The sequence below is a fragment of the Corylus avellana genome, chromosome 2 (genome assembly GCF_965113065.1).
Source record: "Corylus avellana chromosome 2, dhCorAvel1.hap1.2, whole genome shotgun sequence".
NCBI lineage: Eukaryota > Viridiplantae > Streptophyta > Magnoliopsida > Fagales > Betulaceae > Corylus > Corylus avellana.
Window position 1 is genome coordinate 31,987,777 of NC_142491.1, and position 15,952 is coordinate 32,003,728.

Sequence of the window (15,952 nt, forward strand, 5' to 3'; positions counted from 1 at the left end):
TGAATCCCTATCGGTGTCGAGGTTGACCCGATTCAGCCTTCAAATTTTTATTCAAACTATCATACGATTTCACTTTGCTCCTCCCTCCATCAACATTTTCTGTTAACTTTGATTGAAAATGCATCACGTGACCCACATGTGAAGCAAATGTCTATTGTACCCGAGATGGTGCAAATTGTAAAATTTGAAAAATTTAAATAGAATTTGAGGAGATCCGAATCCTAATTCGAGGTGTATCCATAAAAAAATTTAGTTAGTGAACATTTAATTTTCCCACAGTACATGCAATATTTAAAATGTTGGCTTCTCAAAAATTTTCAAAATTTTTCTTAATTCACTTGGGCTGAAATAGTAAATTCAGATAACCCAATCGGGTTGGATAAGTCCGAATAAAATTACGTTTGGCCCACTTGCAACCCAAACATGGATGGGCCCATGGGTCTAGTACCCATACCCGTTTAGGCTAGACAAATATTTGGAACCACAAGGGCAAGGAGGAAGGGTTTCCAATCCTTCTAAGCACAAGGAAGGGTTTTTCAGAGCTTCAACCACCGACAATGGCGGTGGAAAAAGAGCTGTACGTGAGCTCAAAAGCGGAGCTGAAGCGGAAGGAGAAGCAGAAGAAGAAGGCCAAGTCCGGAGGGTTCGAGTCCTTAGGCCTCAGCCCCGATGTGTACAGGGGAGTCAAGCGCAAGGGCTACCGAGTCCCCACCCCGATTCAGCGCAAGACCATGCCACTCATTCTCTCCGGCGCCGACGTCGTTGCCATGGCACGCACCGGCTCCGGAAAGACCGCCGCCTTCCTCGTCCCCATGCTCGAGCGCCTCCGCCGCCACGCCCCACAGTCCGGCCCCAGAGCTCTTATCCTGTCTCCCACTCGCGACTTGGCGCTCCAGACCCTCAAGTTCGCCCAGGACCTCGGTCGCTTCACGGGTTAGTTAGTTTTTTTTTTTGTTTTTTGAGAATTTTGAGAACTGCCCATTTGTTTGGTTGCTGAGAAAAAATCTATTGGGAAAGAGTTAGGAGAATAGTTGGGATTTTGTTTGTGTTTCATTTTGTTTTCTTCGGTTTTGGTATGTTGTAATTTGGGGTCTTCTAGGTCCTTAAATGATTGTGAAAGTCTTTGTTTTTTTTTTTCTTAAAAAAAGTTACATCACAGAAGTATAGTATCTTTTTCTTGATACAATAATAGTTTCACTGCATTGCAGATCTTAATATTAGTTTACTAGTTGGTGGTGATAGCATGGAGAGTCAATTCGAAGAATTAGCAAATAGTCCTGATATTATAATTGCAACACCCGGTAGGCTCATGCATCATTTGTCTGAGGTTGATGATATGTCATTGCGCACGGTGGAATATGTTGTTTTTGACGAAGCGGATTCTCTTTTTGGCATGGGTTTTGCTGAGCAGTTGCATAAGATTCTAGTGCAGCTGAGTGAGAACCGTCAGACCTTGCTTTTCAGTGCCACTTTACCCAGTGCCCTTGCGGAGTTTGCCAAGGCAGGTCTGCGAGAACCTCAGCTTGTACGACTTGATTTGGATACTAGAATTAGCCCTGACCTCAAGGTTGTCTTTTTCACTTTAAGACATGAAGAAAAAAATGCGGCACTGCTGTATTTGATAAGGGAGCAAATTAGTTCTGATCAACAGACGTTGATATTTGTTTCAACAAAGCATCATGTGGAGTTCCTCAATATGTTGTTTAGAGAAGAGGGAATCGAGCCTTCTGTATGTTACGGTGCTATGGATCAAGATGCTCGCAAGATTCATGTATCAAGGTTTAGGTCAAGAAGGACTATGGTGCTAATTGTGACGGATGTTGCTGCTAGGGGCATTGACATTCCATTACTTGACAATGTTATCAATTGGGACTTTCCCCCAAAACCTAAAATTTTTGTCCATAGAGTAGGACGAGCTGCAAGAGCAGGTCGGATTGGTACTGCATTTTCTTTTGTGACATCTGAGGATATGGCTTACCTTTTAGATCTTCATCTATTTCTCTCAAAGCCTATTAGAGCTGCACCGAATGAAGAGGAGGTTTTGCAGGATATGGATGGAGTCATGTCCAAGATTGATCAAGCAATTGCAAATGGAGAAACTGTCTATGGGCGTTTCCCCCAGACTGTTATCGATCTTGTTTCAGATAGAGTTAGGGAAATAATTGATTCTTCTGCTGAGCTGAGTTCTTTGCAGAAAACCTGTATAAATGCATTTCGCTTGTATTCGAAGACAAAACCCTTACCTTCAAAGGAGTCCATTAGAAGAGCAAAGGATTTACCCCGTGAAGGGTCTCACCCAATGTTCAGAAGTGTACTGGGAGGTGGAGAGTTAATGGCATTAGCATTTTCTGAGCGCTTGAAAATGTTCAGGTCAGTGCTAGAATGTTTTCTTTTCTTTCATTTTACTTTTCATAGGATTTCTTGAAAATACTTCTTTTTTTTTTTTTTTTTGAAATTGTAAAGTTGCAAATGATCAACCTCTAAAATGACTCATTTATGCTAGACCCAAGCAGACCATTCTTGAAGCTGAAGGAGAAGCTGCTAAATCAAAGCATCTGCAGGTAACTCTGCACTATTATAATTTTGCAGAGTAATTTCATTTAATTCATTAGTTTGTGATCCTCATCTCCTTTAGAAAACTTTCTTGCTTCATAATGCTCTAAGCTTAAATTATAGTTTCCTTTCTATTGATGATCAAAATCTAGCCTCTTTGATTTTGTTGATGTTATGTATATGTTGAATATTCTTGTGTGGTAAAAGCTGGAATTCACTTGGTGGCACTGTAGCATTTTTGTTATCTTTAAGCATGCCTTATATTCATTGTTATTTAGTTCCTGCATACTAGGGTTGCCCCCTCCACGCTTTTAATGAAATGCGTTACTTATCAAAAATTGTTATTTAGTCACTCGGTCACCTTTATGCAGTCATATGTAAGGGTGGGCACGGGTTGGGGCGGGTTGGTTTTTGGGCATTTCCTGGACCCGACCCGCACCCATCGGGTATTGGAATTGATTCTCGAGACCCGGCTACAATGGACAATACCTGCCGGGTCTCAGGATTTGTGGGTGGGGCGGGTAATTCGGGTTTTGTCGGATTGTGCGGGTCGGGTGGGTAATTCTTCTTCTTCTTCCCTTTCCTTTCTTCCTGCGTCTCTCTCTTCCTCTTGGCTCCCCCTCTCCTCTCCATTTTGTTCTCTTTCTTCTTCTTTCCCTCTCTTTCTCTCCTGCGTCTCTCTCTTCCTCTTGGCTCCCCCTCTCCTCTCCATTTTGTTCTCTTTCTTCTTCTTTCCCTCTCTTTCTCTCCTGCGTCTCTTTGTCATGTATCTTAGAGATGACCTAACGGTCATATCTGAGAAGGGAGGAGAAACGGCTAAGGTTTCTCAGTAAGGAAGAAGAAAGAAATTGAAGGAAGAAGGCTTGTGCGTGTGTAGTTAAGGATTGTTCTAGAGTGGGGTTACGTGGCAAGCTAAGAGAGAGGGAAAATGGGGTGAATGGCTTACAGCTGGTGCTGAAGGAAGAGTGGCTTGTGTGTATTGTGGAGCATTCTAGAGAGGGGTACATGGCAAGCTAAGAGAGGAAGAAGAGTTAATGGGTTACACAATTACCTGGAAGCAGAATTCACATTTCTTTACACTCTTCTCTCCCTTTTCTTTTTTCTTCTTCTTCTTCTTCTTTCTCCCTGCGTCTCTCTCTTCCTCTCGGCTTCCCCTCTCTTCTCTACCTTTTCTTCTCTTCTCTCCACTTTTTCTCAAATCCTCTCTAGAAGCCGCGACTGCATGAGGAAAGAAAGAGATAGAGGGTCTTAGGGTTTTTTTTTGGGTTTGCAGGGTGGGGCGGGGTGGAGCGGGTACCCGGTAATTTTAAAATCTCTTACCCGCAACCCGCTCTGCTCCGCATAGATAGTTAAAACCCCAACCTGGATCTGCAAATTTTACACTAAAAACCGGTCTCTGTGGGGCGGGTGGGTCGGGTTGGGCGGGTTTGGGCCACCCCTAGACCTATGTGTCAACATCAAGTTAAAATGTATCATTTTAACTTGATGTTGACACAATATGACTGCATAAATGTGCAGAAAATATATATCTTGCCTAGCCTCTTAAATTTGTATACTGACTTGGGTTCACCATAAATTTATCTTCTTTTCCCTTGATTGGCCAATAAACCAAAAGGGAAAGAGAAGAAGGAGGGACAAAAATAATTCAGAAATTTAGCTGTCAACCCACCAAAATTTTTCCTTGAAAATAGGAGAGAGTTGGAGAGAAATTTGGTAGCAAGAACAAAAGATTCCAAAAAAATTATTTTCTATCTACCTACTCCAACATTGCCAAATAACAGAAACAATGTGATTTTAACTCTTTTCCTTTCTCTTCTTTTCCCTTATTAATTTCTTTCATGGACTGTAAACAAACAGAGGTGTTTTATGTATTGCTTGGACTTAAAAAAAAAGGGATGCTTTATAGGGAAATTTAGAATGAACAAGTTGTGTAGGCTTAAAGGTTCAAAAGTAGAAGTAAGCTTATTCTAAGAACCTTTTTCCCCCTTCGCTTCTTTGCTCTACTCTTTTTAGCCGAACCTTGTTCTCATCTGACACTGAATCTCTGTTGATTTGCCCAGCTTGCCTGAAATTCTATTCTGAGATAAAATGCTTCACCAAGTTAACAATGGAATGATATTTCCTAAAAATCTGTAATATTCATGAAGCTTGATTGACATTGTCACTCTTTCCAGCCTATGAAGTGTTTGATTGTCCGCCATTCTCTTGTTTGACTAAACCCTTTATTCCCAAATAGCTATGTTGTCTCCTTGAAATAGTAAAGAAAAAATGTTATAGCTTTTACCCACTCTTTTGGGGTTGGGGTGGGGTGTTTTAAATAGAATATAAAGCTTGATGCAAATTCAAGATTTGGAGGTTATTATTTTGTTATGATCTAGTCGTTTCTTCTATCTAATGTGTGCACCTTCCACATATCTTTTCTAGTATAAATACTCTACACAAAATCCCTTTTAATATTTTGAGGTTATGACGTGATTGCAGGGTCCTTCTAGTCAATGGGTTGATGTAATGAAGAAAAAAAGAGCTATTCATGAAGAGATTATTAATTTAGTACATCAGCAACGATCTAACAATCATGTGGAGAAGGTAAATCTGTTAACAAAATATATTATGCTTTTGAAGTCTCTTCAAGATACAAATTGGGATGTGGCTTTGCCATTTGATCGATTAACCTATACGATATATTTCTTTGTAGACCACTATCCTTGATGCCAACATGTGTTTCTTGTGTGTGCATAGTATTTGCTTTTAGTTGCCGTGACTCTTCTTAGTCACTCACATGAAAGGGTGTGGAGAGAGAGAGATGTTGATATGGTTGAGTGCCTTAGGATACAGATGCATCCATGAAAAATTAAATGTTTTACTCATTTTTGACTAAATAAGGCCCAAGGATATGGAGGACACAGGATCATAGGTATTGTACCAATAATGCATGGATCAAGTTGATTTGATCAATTATCAATTACACATACAACACCAATATTTTGTTGTGGTGTGACACTTGTAGAGATTATCCAAAGTGAGAATTTTCCCAAGGTTGCTGTCCATGTGAACCAAGCCAACCTCAAATGAGCCTTAAACCTCCATATGCTTTTTTTCAGGGGAAGGAGTCAACGTTGGGAAGATGGACCTTGTATCAAAAGATCTTTTTGAGGGCGTCCAACATAATATATAATCATCTCCCTGGCCCACCCTAATGGAATACAAAACATTAAAGAAAGAGGAGACAAAGCCTACTTCCCAATCATTCACCAACCCGATGAAGTTAGCATCCCAATGAACCGCATCATTGCTAATAATCCTTAGGTCAGCCACCAGAGCATCCCTATTCCTTACAAAGCAAATTAACTCCTGAAATATTCCTTCAAAGGGTGATCTCCACACCACACGTCATGCCAACACTTGGTACTAGAGCCATCAACCATCTTAACACTAGCAAAACTAGACCTCCTAATGTATTTCCAAAGACTCACTCTTCTACCTACCAAATTCCCATACTTTTTATCCATTATTTGATGCCAAAAGGCCTCTCTCCATAACAAACCTCCATGACCACTTTCCCAAAAGAGTGTGATTGAAAGTAATCTAACTCCTGATCCTCAACCCTCCAAGTTGAATAGGAGTACAAACCTTCTTCCAATTAATGAGATGGAGTTTAGGCTCATTATCCAAACCACCCCACAAAAAATCACTCTGCAATTTTTCTAACCGATTAACACCACCAACTAGGGTAGGGAAGAGGGAGAGGAAATAGGTAGGAAGGTTTGAAAGCATTCTCTTAGTCAACGTTACTCGACCACCCTTAGACAAGTAAAGTCTTTTCCATGCAACTAATCCTCTCTCCATTTTCTTAATGACAATCTCGCAAATAAATTTAGCCTTGAACGGAGCATCTGACGGGAGGCCCAAATATTTCATAGGTAAAGACAAGACCTTACAACCCCGAATACGAGCCATCCCACTCACATTTGGTACATTACGCAGAGGAACCAATTTGATTTAGCCAATTTAATCTTCAACTTTGAATTAGCTTAAAAACAAATGACACCTCTGGTTTTAAAAATAATTCATAACAGTCTCATAGAAAATAAGAGTTTCATCAGCAAAATGGAGATGGGATATAGATACAAAATCATCACTTTTAGCCCCCATCGAAAAGCTAGAGATAAACCCCCATTCACAGTAGTTGACATCATATGACTCAAATCTTTCATAACAATCACAAAAAAGGAAGGGGGGGGGGGGGGGGGGGGATTGGAGAACTATTGAAGAAACCACTAAGTGTACTGTTAATTAGAATAAAGAACCGAACTGTGGATATGCAGTGTGCAATCTACTTCACCATTTCTCCCCAAAGCCACATCTCCTTAACAAGTAAAGCAAAATGTCCCAGCTAACATGACCATAAGCCTTCTCCAAGTGCAATTTACAAAAAAATCCTGACTCACTTGATTTGAGACTGCTATTTAGGCCTTCATTAGCAATGAGAACCGAGTTGAGGACCTGATGACCTCTGATAAAAAGTATTTTGAGTTTGTGAAATAATATTCTCTATATTGTTTTCAATCCATTCGCTAAGACCTTCGCACTGATTTTGTACATGCTACTTACCAGGCTAATAAGATGAAAGTCTTTGACCTCAACAACCCCACTTTCTTAGGAATAGGAGTGATGAAAGTAGCGTTCAAACTTTTCTTAAACTTACCTTGCTGATGGAACTCAAGAAAGACTTTCATGACATCTATTTTGACAAAATGCCAACAAGATTGGAAGAAATCCATAGGAAAACCATCAGGACCTAGAGCCTTAACCCCATTCTTGTCTTTCAGCACCTCGAAAACCTCCATTTCCTCGAAAGCTTGCTCCACCTAAACTGCCTCCTCACTAATAGATTGAAACTGGAGAACATCCAAATTCGGACGCCAATGCTCATTCTCGGAGTAGAACTGAGAGGAAAAATAATTATATGATCCTTAATATCAACCAGATTAAAGGAGATATCATCGTTGATAACCAACTTCTCTACTGTGTTACATCTCTATTAGAATTAGTACCCCGGTGGAAGAGCTTAGTATTTTTATCCCCCTTTCTCAACCATGACGCTCTCAACTTTTGCCTCTAACACACCTCCTCCAAAAGAGTAGTATTCTCCAACTCCACTGTAGCCACATCCTTCCTCAATTTCGCCTCCCTTGAAAGAATGCTTTTCAACCACTTCTAGACCTTTTAGTTCATTAAGAAGCACCTTTTTTTTTTCTTCTTTTCTACATTACCAAACTCCAGTTCATTCCCCTATTTTTAAGACAACTTTAAGAGCTTTTAACTTCTGTGCCAAAACAAAACTATGGCACCCTTGAAAGCAGTATGAGTTCCACCAGTGCCTCACATTCTCAATAATGTTTTCGACCACGTTTTCAAATTTAAAGCAACTTCTTCCCCCTCTGTAATTCACTGTGATCGAGAAGACAAGAAGGATAGGAAATGGCCTAAAGGAAGTATGGGCAACCTACTTTGAACAACATTCGGAAATTGAGCCTTCCACTATGGAGAAATGAGAAACCTGTCAATTCTAGACCACTTAGGGGAGTCCCAGTTTTTAGACCAAGAGAAGCTTCCACCCTGGAGAGGGATATCTATGAGACCTTCCTCAAAAATAAAGTATGAGAACTCTTCCATACCAGGAGAGGAACTGGACTCCCGATCGCTCACTCAGGAAGCCGGTGACAAAATCACCCCTAATGCACCAAGTAATCAAACCTACCAGCTCCCCCCATAGTGACCAACGGTCAACATCTGAATTAGGTCCATAGACATTGGTGAAAGCCCACTCAAACTGGTCGATAAGAGGCTGATTAATAAAAAAACATGATGGGATAATCTGATAACGTTTCCCATCAGTAATTATATGGTAGCTTCTGGTGTTTCTGATTTATGTCTTTTGGTACTTGCAGGAAATCAGTCCTGAGATTGAGTCTTCCAATGAGAAGGAGAAAAAAGGTTTGTCCTTGTCCAGTAATCGTTTATTCTGATTTCATTTTGTACTCCTTTTATCTACCTAACCGTCTATCTATCTACATACACACCCATGTATGCATGCAAGTATATGTGTATAATGTCTTCATTTGCTTAATTTTATATTTATCTAAATCACAAACCATCTTTCACTCTTTTATTCTTTTCTTTGTCTAAATCACAAATGATGTTTTCTGCCATAGAAGATCCTTATAAGTTTCTTGGGTTAGTTCTTCTGCCACAAAAAAATTGATTCCACTTCTTGGAACCCTGAATGTAGCTATAGGAACTAGGATGCTTTCAATTTGGTCTAAATCACAGGCATTATAAATCTGGCAGAATTTGCTAAGGCAAAGTTTCATGGGACTCAGTCCTCATGGAGAGTTTTCTCCCTTACAAGTCTTTGCATAACCACCCAGAAGCTGTGATGATACTGTAGTGAAGGTCCTGATGGAGATTTAGCATGAATAAATCAGTTTTTGTGTAAGTGTTTTTGGCTTCAGAGTCTGAATGAAGTAGTTGACCACTCCTATAGAAGTTTAAAAACATTGGAAATTGCTTTGGAAGGAGTCTTCTCTAGCGTGAGACATGATAAGTCGGTTGCCGAATCTTTGGTCTTACCAACTTTGTTTTCTGTGTGGGAGCTGGCATTGAATTCTTTCATATAAGTCAGTTGCACGTTGAATTTTTCTAACATGGAGGAGGTGCTACTGCTCATGATAGTCTTTATGATAACAACATACAGAACTGGGAAACAACGTTTTTGCACCAAAGTGCAGTATTTGTTCTGGTGGTTAACCCATCTTTGAAAATTTTGTTTTCTGATTGTTGAACTTATTATGACTCAGCGTAAATAACAATTTGTAAATAATATCCTGGAAAAAACTTTGGTCACAGGTGAAACGCAGGCCCAGTTATCCCCTTATTCGGTTCAAGTGTTATGCAACTGTCATGAGTTTACTGCCTGCTTTCTGACTTGCTTTATTAAGGTTTTTTAGTTCATAATGTTCTGTGGGAGATCAGAACCTTTAGGAATTAAGGATACAAATCCACTCATAAGAAATATTATTTAAATATCTGCACTTTTAGGTATCAAGTTTTTGGAATCTTGAATCAATTGCGAATAAAGTTTTGGTTGTCTTTCATCTAAAAAATAAATGACAATTTCTTTTTTCCCCACCTATCATTCAGCTTTGCGCAGTTCATTCTGTCATAATTTTTATTTATAGAGCAAGATATGAAATGGGAGAATAGGAAGAAAGAATAGTAACCACCACCAACAAAAAAAAACACACTTTCATTGTATGGTTTTTCTTTAACATGCTTATAGGATGGACAGATCTTTGAGTAAGCGTTGTTTGCTTTTTCTTTTTTGATGATTAATATTTTGATTTATTTTGTTTGATGTTATAAGCTCGCGGGCCTAAAAGAAAGGCAAAGGTCTTCAAAGATGAGGAGTACTATATAAGTTCGGTACAAACAAATCATGTACGTTATATAATTTATATCTTCTAATGTTAGTTGTTTAGTAACTCCTAATATTGCTCATTTTGATTGCTAGTTACAATTGTGTTATATTAGCCGATAGTGGGTTATATTGTAAGCCATGAATTTGCTTTAAACATTGAGAAGCTGGCTGACCATTAGATTTTCCTCCTGCTATCATTCTCAGCATATGGAAGCAGGACTCGCAGTTGGAGCTAACCAAGACTTTGGATCAAATAGGTAAATCTCATAATCTGGGCTAATTTTGGATGCCAATTTTATCTATCCTTGTGATAAATCCTGAGTAAATCAAAGAATTATTGAAAATTGGAAACTGAATATGACCAGATTAAAGAATTATTAACATACATACATGCAGAACCTATTTTTATCTATGGCATGATTATCTATTAGATTATATGAGATTAGATATACAAAGTACTGTGTTTTCTGACTTCAATTCTGCATGCATGTCTCTTTCCTCCCCTATACGTCTGGGCAATATCGAGCTTTAAAACTTCACGTATAAGTTTGAAATAATGTGGCATGATTATCTATTAGATTATATGAGATTAGGTACACAAAGTCGTGTATTTTCTTATAGGTTGGGGCGCTATTGACATTATTCTTAAATTTAGGTTGGAAACTGCTGTCCTGGATCTAGTTGGAGATGATGGTGCGAGCATGCAGAAACAAAAATCTCACTATCATTGGGACAAGGTACTTTAATGCATTAAACGTTGATTAGCTATTGTTATATAAATTATTTTTCTTAACCATATAAATATTTTTGGTTTTTGATGGCAGAGGGGTAAAAAGTATGTCAAGCTAAACAATGGCGATCGTGTCACAGCTAGTGGAAAGGTTTTCTTTTTCTTCTTTTTTTGATCTATTGTCCTTTTTAAACTCAATAATCAAAATAGCTATATTTGCTTTTGACATATATGGCATTTAGTGGAAATTCGTTATCTGATTTTTGTCCATATGATAGCGCTCGTTTTGTTTTCAGTCAATAGTATTAAACTTGCTGGTGGTATTGCACAGAAAATGTCTCCATTTTTTTGCTATGCCCCAACATTAAATGGTTGTCATACCTTAGGCATAAATTTTATGTTTAATGCCTTCCCACTTTACATTCTGACTTGGAGTTATCTATTAATTTCCATAAGTGAAATGTAAGCTTCATCAGAGCAGCTCAAAATGCCATTGTTTCGTTCTTTAATTTGTTGTACTCTCTTAGATTGAGCTGGGGAGGGGAAAACAAGCTTTGCAGGGTGCCTTTCAAGAGATGGATGTTTACCATTGGATCTTCCTATAATGTCCTTGTACTGCATGATAACACCCACTTCCCTTAGAAGTGTATTTGATGAAGTAAGGTCCCTTTTGAGAGCAGTATTCTTTGCTTAAATAGCCACCCTAGGGAAGATCCCAACCATGGATAATACCATGGATAATCTTAGAAACCGATGTGTCAATGTGGTTGACGGGTGTTGTATATGTAAGAGGAGTGATGAGTGGATCGTTTTCTACTTTATTGTAAGGTTGCCAGTGCCTTATAGAATGCTATTTTAGCTGTGTTGGATTAGTTTGGGTTATACCTAAAAGAGTTGTAGATCCTCTTGCTTGTTGGAAAGGGGTGTGCGGCAGTCCAAAAGGTGCAGCACTGTGGAAGATGGCTTCGTCCCGTCGTTTGGGGTATCTTTGGAAGGAAAGAAATGATAGAAGTTCTAAAGATTGCAAAAGGACGGTGGTGGAACTAAAGTCTCTCTTTTTTTCTTTTTTTTTTTTCAAAACTCGTTTCCACTGGACAGCTGCTCTAGATCTTAATGTGCTTAGTTTTCTTGATTTTCTGAACTTTCTTCTCTTTTTAGTTAGGTGTTGTTCTTGTATACATCATGTGTATTTGGGTTCGCCATTTGCGCTTTCAATGATATCTCATTTACTTGTATAAAACTAAAAACTTGTTGCCACGTGTTACCATTGGGTATATCTAGCTTTTCCTTGTACTTCTTGGACTAAGGGACTCGTTAACTCTCTAATGCATGTATAGTAAAGTGATGTGGTGCGATAATATTCAGAGCATCCATGTAAGCCAATCGTCACATCCTTCTTGAAAGCGATAAGTAACCGGGTTTCCAGAACGTGGGGTGGAGAAAATTGTCATGTTGAGAAACTCCCTTTCTGCAAGAAAATGGAAGTTGACTGTGTGGCTATTCAATGACAGGCTGCCCCATTGATGGTAGATGCCCCATTGGTGGTAGAATGTTTTTGTCATGTCTTAATAGAACTTTGGTAGACACAGAATTTGTGATTTTAGCATATAACTGACCCTGTGCGGGTTAACTTTAAGGCTATATTATTGAGTCATGTACTTTGATTTCTCTTCCACTGCTTTTTACACCCAATCTTTTATTTTACCTGTTTGCATATTTGGAATTCAAATTTGTTTTAATTATTGCATGTCATATATTTAGCAATGACCATTGACCACAACATAAAGCAGATTTTTTCCTTCTAACAAATAACATCTATTTATGCTATTATTGCATAGTTATTTAGGACCTCTATTTGTTTGTCTGTGTGCTAACGTTGTACCATGTGTTTTATAAATAAATCATTCTGTTTTATTCAAAACAAGTATTGAGATTTCTTATTCTTGTGCCTGAGAGAATGGATGTTTTCTGTTTATACCTGTTGCGTAGATAAAGACAGAGAGTGGTGCAAAAGTACAAGCTAAGAAAACTGGGATATATGAGAAGTGGAAACAACGGTCGCATAATAGAATATCTCTTAAAGGAACCAATAGTGATGGGAATACTGAGGAATCCGCAAGCATGCCAGGTAACTCAATGAATTGGAAGCTCCTGTTGCTTGCTTTATATCATTGTTTCTCTTGAACTTGATTGAATGTTCTTTTGAGTTGTGTCCAATGTTCAGTAATGTGTAGTTAATAATTGCTTCATATTGTGTCTGCTCATAACCTTCTGTGCTTGCCTTTTTATCCTTTTTAATATATTTTTTTAACTTCTCGTAAAAAAGGAAAAAAAGGTCGCTTTGTATGGCTCCCATTGTTTCCATTTGGTGATGTCAATGCATTTGTTTACTTCTCTTGACCATCCCTCCCACCTTCAATACATGGGCCCTCCTTTTTCGCTTCTAGATGACGTTGTCTGGCTTTACTTTTTGAAGGTCTGCTTTTTAATCATTATATACAAAAGGAAGCAAGTAGTAGAATTTTAACCATCTAGTGGCAATAAAAATGACTTGGTTTGACCAATCAACAAGAGTGAAAAGAAGTGTTCAGTATGCTGCTTCCTGATAAATTCCCAATGGTGGTTGTTATTGATAACTGGGAAATCAGGGGCGCCGCCCTGAGTAGATCTTCGGGATATTGTAAAGCACCCATTCCATACGAGTCATGTAAAGCTTGGGCTTTTGCCTAGGGGCGTGGCTCCAATGAATTATTTTCACTCAAGGGGGCTCAAACCTTAAACCTGAAGCTTCATTAGGCACTAAGGCCGAATGACTTACCACTCGAGCCAACCATTTGGTTCTATTGGAATGGGGATTTTAAGTAGTTATCATAAGATGGTTATTTGATGCATTGAAAAATGTGTTTCTTATCTTCATTATGTTGCTTCCTGATAAATGTCCAGTGGTGGTTGTTAATGGGGATTTTGAGTAATTATCATAAGATAGTTATTTGAATTTATTGATGTTATAAATAGCTTTCTTTCTTGATGGGTTTCGATTGCATCTAATAAGTAGGACATAAAGTAATGTTTCAAATATTGATCATGATATTTAACACTCACATATATTTAATCTTTTTCCCAACAAGTGAGGGCCGATACATAAAATATTTAACTAACATGAGAAATAAATTATGAAAACTCACATTCTATGTTAAATCGCTAGTTGTCTTAAAAATTTAATCTTAAAAAAAAAAAAAAAAAAATTTAATCATTTAGTTAATACTTTAATATAGGTGAGTGTTTGTGCAATTCCATTTGATAGGATTTTTAGCCATTTTAAACTAAATGTTGTGTAGGTTTTTGTGTCTGTACAACTTGAGTTATTTTGGCCCTTGTTGCCTGTCCTTTCTTATTATTTTTTTTGATAAGTAACTTGAGTTATTTTTTTTTTTCTTATTGTTTCACTGACATTAATTGAACTTCAATCATAAATCAGTCTCTAGTCATGGCCTTGAAGTTTAGAAGTCAGAGTCTTTAAATCTCCAATTACCTTCTTTTGCGCCACTCAACAAAGTTTTCCTGTAGAGAGCTTATGTTAGTTTAATAGATTGATTGAAAGATTTCCCTTCAACTCAGTTTGAAACAAAACTTTATCCTCAAATCATCATGTTTTAGTACTACAATGTAGTTTTTTATTTTTTATTTTATTTTTAATGTCGATATGAATATAAAAAATAACACCAGGGAAAATTTTTGTTTTGGAATTTTCAGGCAATATTATCTTCTGCATTTAATAGAAATGTTTTTTTTTTAAAAAAACTTCTATATTAGTGCAATTTCGGTTCGCAGAACCAATTGGAGCATGTAGTGTATACCTCCTTTCTGAATCTAGTTATTGATTAATTGATGTTCCTGTTCTTTCATTCTGCCCTGTGAACTAATAAGGCTTGCCTAACTGCCTATGTCTTAGGTTATGCCGTGACAATGACATTCTCTGTGTGTCCAATGTCGAAATAGTTGCCCCTCTGTCTAATGTCGAAATATGATTCAATTTGGATATTATACGATCCTCAACTTCGTAAACTTGCTTCTATTTCAGGAGGTCGTAGGTTTCAAGGAAATAATAGAAAGTTTAGAGGGAACAAGCAGCAGCATTCTGTGCCTAATGCTCATGTCCGATCAGAAATTAAAGATCTGGAACAAGTTCGGAAGGAGAGACAGAAGAAGGCAAACACAATCTCCAACTTGAAGGGAAAATCTAGTAAGGGTAAAAAATTTAACGGAAAAGGAAAAAGAGGAAAGGGCCGAAAGGCAAAGTAGTGTTGAGTCCTCCAAACATGATTTTGTTTTGTTGTGTCCAAGATTTTTATAGCAGAGCCAGGAAAGGGGCCCAGAAAATTTTTGACTATGTATTTTGTGGCTATGTATTTTGTTGCACAAGTCAACAACCAACTATGCTTTTAGTAGTATTAGAAAGAAAAAAAAAATGCATGTTATATTTCTTTAACGTTTTATATTGTGATTATTATTATTATTATTATTATTATTTTGACATGTCCACACAAGGGAAAGGGGAGTGAGAATTTGAATTAGTGACCTCTGTTTCATGAGGCGTGGTTCACAGCCGATTGTGCTACCCTTTGGGGATTATATTGTGATAATTATATAATAAAATAATGGTTATATAAAAGTGTCCCAAAAGATGCATGCCATACTATTTATCACAAAAATGATGAGCACAAGTCAAGACCAACACATGCTAGTCTAATACAAAAGCATGTTGCATCCCACAACCTTAATTGGCTTGAGTATGAGGCCACTGGATCCTCACCAATACTCTTATCACTTGCAACTATAAGATCTATGTGATTGTGTGGTTACCACAATAATATAGACGGATATGAGTCCAGGGTCAGTAAGTATATAAATTACTAACCATATACTTGCTAACTTTTATAATGAACCGACTTTCCGTTTTCTACTTTGAGTTTTCAATAACATTACATATAAAAGCATTTCATAGTTGATGATGAAGTAAACGTTGTAGGTTTGAAACCATTTAAACACAATATTTTAGCTGAGTATATGTGCACGATTCAATCTTTTGCTTATTAACGTATACGAACTCATCTAACTCATCATAAATGTACATCATATAATCCAACCACACGTACACATGCATTCTACTACCTCAAGTGAAACACAAG

The 15,952-nt window shown here is 37.8% G+C and overlaps 1 protein-coding gene across 1 annotated transcript; it reads left to right on the top strand.

Annotated features, from left to right (window-relative positions):
• Positions 1-490: 490 nt before the first annotated feature.
• On the top strand, positions 491-15,252 carry LOC132179581 (putative DEAD-box ATP-dependent RNA helicase 29). Its single transcript, XM_059592323.2, has 11 exons — positions 491-933; positions 1,209-2,370; positions 2,504-2,561; positions 5,035-5,139; positions 8,505-8,550; positions 9,980-10,053; positions 10,238-10,290; positions 10,689-10,770; positions 10,858-10,914; positions 12,753-12,891; positions 14,845-15,252. Exons 1-11 carry the CDS (start codon positions 558-560, stop codon positions 15,063-15,065), a joined length of 2,373 nt encoding a protein of 790 aa, XP_059448306.2. The 5' UTR covers positions 491-557; the 3' UTR covers positions 15,066-15,252.
• Positions 15,253-15,952: the final 700 nt, after the last annotated feature.